This window comes from Echinops telfairi, unplaced genomic scaffold, assembly GCF_000313985.2.
Source record: "Echinops telfairi isolate 266 unplaced genomic scaffold, ASM31398v2 ScPeMD7_7469;HRSCAF=8507_0, whole genome shotgun sequence".
NCBI classification, from domain to species: Eukaryota; Metazoa; Chordata; class Mammalia; order Afrosoricida; family Tenrecidae; genus Echinops; species Echinops telfairi.
In genome coordinates, this window is record NW_022111372.1 from 81850601 (window position 1) to 81858420 (window position 7820).

Genomic DNA, 7820 nt, shown 5'->3' on the forward strand with positions numbered 1-7820 from the left:
GAAGATTTGCCCCTTCTCCCCACTTTGTAAGAAGCAGGTTTGACTGGGAAGTAGCAGCTAGCTGGTCTTCTAATGCTCCTAGGGACTAACTCATTCTCCTCAGGTCAGCAATATTTAATTTCTAAATACCAACATGCTTTTAAAATTTGGAACCATTTTGGGTGGAAACATCCTATCTCTCACAATGCCTTGGGACTAGTGATGTCTGGGACAATTTGTCCTGCCTGAAATAACTCCTGACTCTGAAATCATTTTGCTTTCATTTCATGCCTTGGAGGGCACGGTGGGCTCAAGGGGTATTAACCACTCCTTCATAAACATCTCCTTGGTTGTTTTCTCCAACCTCAAGTCACTTCCGGAAACCCAGGTACAAATCTTGTGAGAATTCCAAGCAAGTGGAAAGGCAGTGGTCTCAGCAATGACCCAGGGCCTTCCTGAGGAAAGAGTGGCAGGTTGGGCCCGAGAGTGTCTTCCTCTGGCTCTTTCTGGTTTCATTCTCCATTCCCACCGGCTTTCCCATGGGCGAGGCTGCCTAAGTTCTAAGTAGGTGAGATTATGGTAATAAAATAATAAGCCAGAACCAAAGAACAACCTGGTCCAGAGGTCCAGAGGAGGGGTCAATTGATCGCGGGTTGCAGTACATGCAGTGTTTTGCCGTTGGCAACTCAGGTGTCCCTGTTCCCTTCCTTCCCCAGGTGACTGTGCTGGACCACGGGGAGCCACCCCTCAAATCCACCTCAAGGGTGGTGGTTCGCGTCTTGGACGTCAATGACAACGCACCTGTGTTCTCCCACAAACTCTTCAATGTCCGCCTTCCAGAGAGGCTGAGGCAGGAAACCCCACGGCCTGTGTACCGGCTGGTGGCTTCAGACTTGGATGAGGGTCTAAATGGCAAGGTCACTTACAGAATCGAGGAGAGTGATGAGGGGGGCTTCAGTATCGACCCCACCACGGGCGTGGTGTCTTCTAGTAGCACGTTTGCAGCGGGGGCGTACAACATCCTAACGGTGAGTACATGGATGGCGGTCCGAGGGAGAGGTGGTTTCAATGGTTGGCAGTGTTTGGGGTGGCACAGGAGGGATACAGTGGGATACCGCTCCCCTTGCTCAGAATAAGGGCACACTGCGCGGTGTAAAATCAGGGTGGTGTCCTTTCTGCAGACTAGTCATTCTGCGTGCTGAACAGATCGTTTGGACTACATGAAGAAGAGAAGGCATCCCGGTAGGGTAGTCGGTTACATATTAGGTTACTACCTACGAGGTCAGCAGTTCAAAACTATTAGCCATTCCACAGGAAAAAACCAGGGCTTTCCACTCCTCTAGAGAGTTACATCCTCAGAAACCCACAGCGGCTAGTCTATTCTGTCCTGTAGGATCACTATGAGTTGGAATCAACTCAATGGCAGAGAATTTTTTGAGAATATGAAGAACAGCTTGATATGATAGGAAAAGTCATAAACAGCCTGCTAGGTTCAGAGGACACACCCTTGCTTGCTGAAAGTGAGCAGGGCGGGACGCCCTGGCTGCAGGTCAGAGACGCCAACATTCAGATCAGGTTACATCTCAACATAAAGAATCTAAGCAAATGCCCCCAGCGGAGCCAGCCAGCAGCATGATGACAAATGGGGAAAACATAGAAGGACTTCATTTTACTTGGAAGCACACTCACTCAATTCTCATGGATGCAGCAGTCAGGAAATCGAATGACGCATGGCACTGGGCAAGTGTGTTGGTCCGGATAAACCAGAGAAACATATTCATAGACACTCATATGTGTTTAAGAAAGAGCTTTATATAAACGAGTAATTGTGTATTGAGAAAACATCCCAGCCCAGTCCAGATCAAGTCCATAAATCCGATATTAGCCCATATATCCGATACCAATGTACAAATTCCTCTTCAAACTCATGCAACACATGCAATGATGCTGAATGCAGGAAGATCACAAGCTAGTGGGTAGAAAGTCTTGTGGATCCAGGGGCAGTGAGACATCTCAGCTCTGTCAGGGATCTCCACATGGGTCCTCCAGCTCCAGGGCATTTGCATAGCTCCATGTGTCTTGTCAGCAGGGATGTCTCGCAGGAAGTGAGCATGTGTCCTGCCTCCAGTCAGCTATTTATCTCCTTAGTGCCTCCAAATGAGGTCATCAAGGTGCAACCAGACTGACAGGCTAACCTCCACCCCTTTGCTCTTAATAGCCTCAAATCGACAACAGATTATGTAACTACTACAGCAAGATTGCTGCACAAGACCTTTTTTTCCCCTAGCTTGAGTTTTTTTATCATTACTTTCTAAATTATTTTATTGGGGGCTCATACGACTCATCACAATCCATCCATTCATCCATTGTGTCAAGCACATTTGTACATTTATTGCCATCATTCTCAAAACATTTGCTTTCTACTTGAGCCCTTGGTATCAGCTCCTCGTTTGTTTCCCTCTCTCCTGTACCCTTCCTCCCTTATAAACCCTTAATAATTTATAAATTATTATTATTTATCATGTCTTACACTGCCCGATGTCTCCCTTCACCCACTTTTCTCTTATCTATCCCCCTGGGAGTGGGTTATATGTAGATCCTTGTAATCAGTTCCCCCTTTCCACCCCACCCTCCCTCCACCCTCCTGGTATCATCACTCTTCCCACTGGTCCTGAGGGGATCATCTGTCCTGGATTCCCTGTGTTTCCAGCTCTTATGTGTACCAGTGTACATCCTCTTGTCTAGTTGGATTTGTAAGGTAGAATTGGGATCATTATAGCGGGGTGGGAGGAAGCATTGAGGAATTAGAGGAAAGTTGTATGTTTCATTGTTGCTACACTGCTCCCTGACTGGCTCGTCTCCTCCCGTGACCCTTCTGTAAGGGGATGTCCAGTTGCCTACAGATGGGCTTTGGGTCCTCACTCCGAACTTCCCTCATTCACAATCATATGATTTTTTGTTCTTTGGTGCTTGATACCTGATTCCCATCGACACCTCATGATCACATAGCCTGGTGCGCTTCTCCCATGTGGGCTTTGTTGCTTCTCAGCTAGATGGCCGCTTGTTTATCTTCAAGTGTTTAAGACCCCAGACACAATATCTTTTGATAGCTGGGCACCATCAGCTTTCTTCACCACATTTGCTTATGCACCTGCTTTGTCTTCACTGATTGTGTCAGGAAAGTGAGCATCACAGAATGCCAGTTTAATAGAACAAAGTGTTCTTGCATTGAAGGAGTACTTGAATGGAGGCCCAATGTGCATCTGCTAGCTTAATATATTTACTAAACCTGTAAATATATGCACATATGTATATTTCACCATCGTCATATAAAATATATTTACATATGGACATGCCTATATTTAGACAGATCCTCCTAATTCTTTCCTCTATTTCCTTTAACTTTCCTCTTGTCCCACTATAATGCTAACCTTTATTTAGGTTTCAGTAATTTCTCTCAGTTACATTGCCTTTTCTCAAGCCCTACCAGGCCTCTTATACCCTCCTTACCACTGGTTTTGGATCACTTGTCATTCCCTTGTTCCTGGGTTGCACAAGACCTTTTTAACATGTTCAAAAGCTAAGATGTTATCTAGAGGATTAAGATGTGCCTGACCCAAGTTATGGTACTTTCACATGCATGCAAAAGCATGACATGGGATAAGGAAGACCAAAGAAGAATGGGTGCCTTTGAATTATGTTGCTGTTAATGATTATTAAATATACCGTGGACAAAAGAATGAACGGATCTGTTTCAGGAGAACCATCGCCAGAGGGTTTCATGGAAAGGAGGGTGGCAGGATTTTGTCTCGTGTGCTTTGGACATGTGTTTAGGAGGGGACCGTGCCTGGAAAGGGACTCAATGCTTGGTAAAGAAGAGGGTTGGTGGAAAAAGAGGGAGGCTTTCAATGAGAAGGACAGAAACAGGGGCTACAACAATGACCCAACTATAGCAGTGATGGTGAGGATGGCACGGAACCCAGCAGGACTCTGTTGTGGGTACAGAGCGTTGCTCGGAGTTGGAACCAGCTCAGTGGAACTGAACAAGAAGGGAGCGAGACAGCCAGAAGACATGGAGGTGGTACTTCTCCTCCAGGCTGTCTCCCAGAGAAACCGGATTCCCAACTTTGCCAAAGGATCAGAAGCTGGGGCCTGTTGCTTTGAGGGCAATAAAGTTCTAGCCTGGGAAACCTCCTCTATTCTGGGAGATAAGGATTCTAGTGAAAGGTGCATGGATTTTTGGAGTCAGGATAAGCCTTGGTTCCAGCATGGCCACTTATGCCTGTGTGAATTTGGAATATCGAGTCTTATTTTTATTGTTTGTAAAATGGGTCTAAGAATAGTTTCCTTGTAGAAAGCCAATATGGCAAGTGGCTAGGCCATGAACTCTCGTATCAGATAGCCTGGTGCAACCCCAGCCTAATACCCTGCCAGACACACAATCCCAAGCAAGTGAATTCAGTCTGAGCCCCCGAGCCCTTCTGTGAAAGGGAAATGATAACGATGCTTCTCTTAGAGGACTGTTGTGAGGATTGAGTTAGACAGTGCACATACAGCTTATAAAACAGGGCCTGGTAATAGTGAGGGATAGATAACTTCTAGTGTATTGTGCTTATGGTTATTGGAAAGGGTCTTAGTGCTGCTACTGAAGAAATGCCACTGGTGGATGGCCTTACTGAACAGAAATGCGCTTTCTCATGTTTAGGAGGGTACTCCGAAACTCACACTCGCTGCCATTGAATTGATTCCACCCCATAGGGATCCTATAGGGCGGAGTAGAACTGTTTTGTGGGCTCCTGGCCCTGTAAAGCTTTAGCTTTCTCCCACAGAATGGTTGGTGGTTTCGACCAGCTCACCACGTAGCCACGATGCCACCAGGGCAGAGCGTTAGACGTCGAATTCAGCCTCTAGGGGAAGTTTCTTGTCTCCTTTCCGCATACGTGGGCATCATTCCTTGGAGATCTCCATGTGTCTTGGCATCCATCTCTCCCTGGGTCAGGAGGTTCTCTGAGCCTGATGGACCTGCTTTGTCTTGGGATCTTCTTACTCCGTGGTAGTTAGTGCCTCTCCTCTCGGCTTGCTTCCTCTTCTTTTATCTTGTAAGATAAAAGATGTGAGTCAGGCAAGGGAATGACTTTGAGTAAGGGTGGGTCTTGAGTGTTTGACTTGAGTCTTAATTCATAGCCTTAAAAGGTTATGGTTTAAGATATATCCCACACTAATCCTGCCTCATTAGCACATAGAGATTAGGGTTCCCAACACATGAAACAGAGGATAACTATATCCGATCACACAAAAAACCACACAATACTGGGAACTGTGGATGAGCCAAGTTGACGCATAAATTTGGTGGTAGGGGCGGGGAGACACCGGATTCAATCCCTGACACGAAGGGTAAAGGACACAACATGGGCAGAATCTCACATTGTGATGAGCATACAGTCAACCTTCAACTAATAATGCTCTTATTATGTTTCCACTAAGTTTGAGGTTATAAAGCACAGGTCCTATGAGGCGTTGCCACCATGGCTGCAGCAGCTGGATTAACACCTGTATAACAGTGCATTGAGTGAATGAGCAAATCGTGAGGGGGTCCCGGGCCCTCTGTCTCATGCCTGGCTTCATTCGGGGCTGCCTTGGTCTTCCTGTCTCTTGGCTTTCACCCTCCAGACAAAGCCTCATTTCCCATTTCTGCTACTTTTCAGGTCAGGGCCACAGATAGTGGACAGCCACTGCTCTCGGCCAGTGTCCGGCTGCACATTGAGTGGATCCCCCAGCCCCAACCCTCCTCCATAGCCCTGGTCTTTGAGGAAGCCCTCTACAGCTTTACAGTGATGGAGACGGACCCTGTGAACCACATGGTGGGGGTCATCAGTGTGGAGGGCCGCCCTGGCCTCTTCTGGTTCAACATCACAGGTAAGAAGGGAACAAGGCCTCAGCAAGAACCAGCCCCTCCCATCCTTACAGACTAGCTCCAGGCCCCGGGGTGAAATCCTTCTGACCCCTTTTAAGGTCACACTCCCTCAAAGCCCTTCTCCGGCCGAGAGTGATAACCTCCATTTCCCTGTGTTCTCTACGGTGGGGGCAGCAGGAGCACCCCTCTGCCCAGCTTTCCCTCCATCTCAGGCCGAGGGTGTGGCTCTCAGTTCATGGCCATGTTCTGCTCTCAGGGGGGGACGCCCTGACCCCCTGATTTCACTGGGAACTCCGGTCAGCATGGGCAATGCCTCAGCACCCCCAAAGACTGGGGGACCGAAGACAAATGGTGGCAGGAACCTCAGAGGAGAAAGCCCAGGGGTTGCTGTCTCCTCTGACTTCCTGTGAAACTCAATGCTGGGTTGACCCTGAGCCCGGGACTACTGCCCCCTGGAGTCTCCTAGTGAAGTCACTGCAGTGTTCACCCTCTAGGCCCATTCTCACGCCAGGAGGCACTTGGGTCCAAGCGCCGAGGGTCATGTCACCCTAGGCATTCCTTTCTGTCTCTGAATCCAGGTGTTATTTAAACAGCTGAGGCTCACAGCCAAGGGAGGCTGATGAACACGCAGGCCCTCCTCCCAGAACACTGTGCACGTACACACACACATGAATTTACCTAGCAGGCCATCCAGGCGTAGAGCTCCTCGTCTAAGCGCCCTCGGAACCACAGAGTCAGTCCTATGACAATTGTTCCCACCTGGCCCAGGTGCAGCTGCAGCTGTCCCAAGCCCTGGGACCTCCGTTCGGATTCACTGCTCCTTTGTTGAACTTCTCCCTGCTCTCTACACAGTTCGTTTGTGTGTCCTGCCGATCATTTAGAACAGCGGTTCTCAACCTGTGGGTCAAGACCCCTTTGGGGGTAGAACAACCCTTTCACAGGATTCACCCGATTCATGACAATAGCAAAATGACAGTGATGAAGTAGCAACAAAAATAAGTTTCTGGTTGGTGGGGGGGTTCACCCCAACATGAGGAACTGTGTGAAAGGGCCTCGGCATTGGGAAGGTTGAGAACCACTGATTTAGAGGGTGCAAACGGTTGCCCAGAAGAAACTAAACATCCCTTAAGTCCCACCAATCAGGGGGTAGTCCGCTGTTACAATTTTAACCTGCTCCTTTCTAGTCATTTTCCTTCACACACACACACACACACACACACACACACGCCGTTTTACAGACTTTTTGTAAATCTCCCACGCTCGAGGCCTTTCCGTTTTCATTTGGTTTGTGAAAGGTTTTCCTTGCAGATCAGCTGAAGGGCTGCAGAGAAGACCAGCAGTGGTCCACGCAACACTTCGTGCACGCGCTGTTTCACTCATCCCCTGCCAACCCCTCCACGCACCCCCACTTACAGAGTTGCCTCCCGTGTTTCCTGTCTCCGGTCCTTCTAGGGTCCTGGGGGAAAGGCTCCCCCTTGATCTTAAATGGCTGGGTTTTCCTAACTCAGGAGTAGGTTCAGTTCCAGACCTGAAGGCTTTACGTATAGACAGCGAGAACACGTTTTTTAAAGACTGAGGTGAAGCCTGTCTCACTGTTTTAAAGTGCCACTCACGTCGCATTCCCAATGTACAGCCGCTCTCTCGAACCACCACACGTGTGTCGCGGCCCTAGAAGCCTCTGTATCCATCCGCCAAACCTCTCGGTCATTCTCCCTTGCTCCCAGCCACCACTGCCCTCATTCCTGACTCTGTGGGTTGTTCTCTTCAGCATATCTAAACAAATGGAATCCTTTGTAGTCACTTAAAAACATGATCAATCATAAACTTATTTCTGTGCCACAAAATACGTTCACGTGGCAGGTAAAGCCCTGCCTGGTGTTCAGTGTTTGGGATTTTTGTTTCTATGAGACCAACGAGCTCTTGATGA

The 7820-nt window shown here is 48.3% G+C and overlaps 1 protein-coding gene across 1 annotated transcript in view; it reads left to right on the forward strand.

The window, feature by feature from the left end:
- FAT2 (FAT atypical cadherin 2) overlaps nucleotides 1–7820 on the forward strand; it is a 97124-nt gene that overhangs the window by 41322 nt on the left and 47982 nt on the right. Inside the window, exons 6-8 of the mRNA XM_004697097.2 lie at nucleotides 696–1007; nucleotides 5685–5895; nucleotides 7202–7335. Of these exons, the coding sequence (XP_004697154.1) occupies nucleotides 696–1007; nucleotides 5685–5895; nucleotides 7202–7335 (657 nt within the window). The remainder of the gene's footprint in view (nucleotides 1–695; nucleotides 1008–5684; nucleotides 5896–7201; nucleotides 7336–7820) is intronic.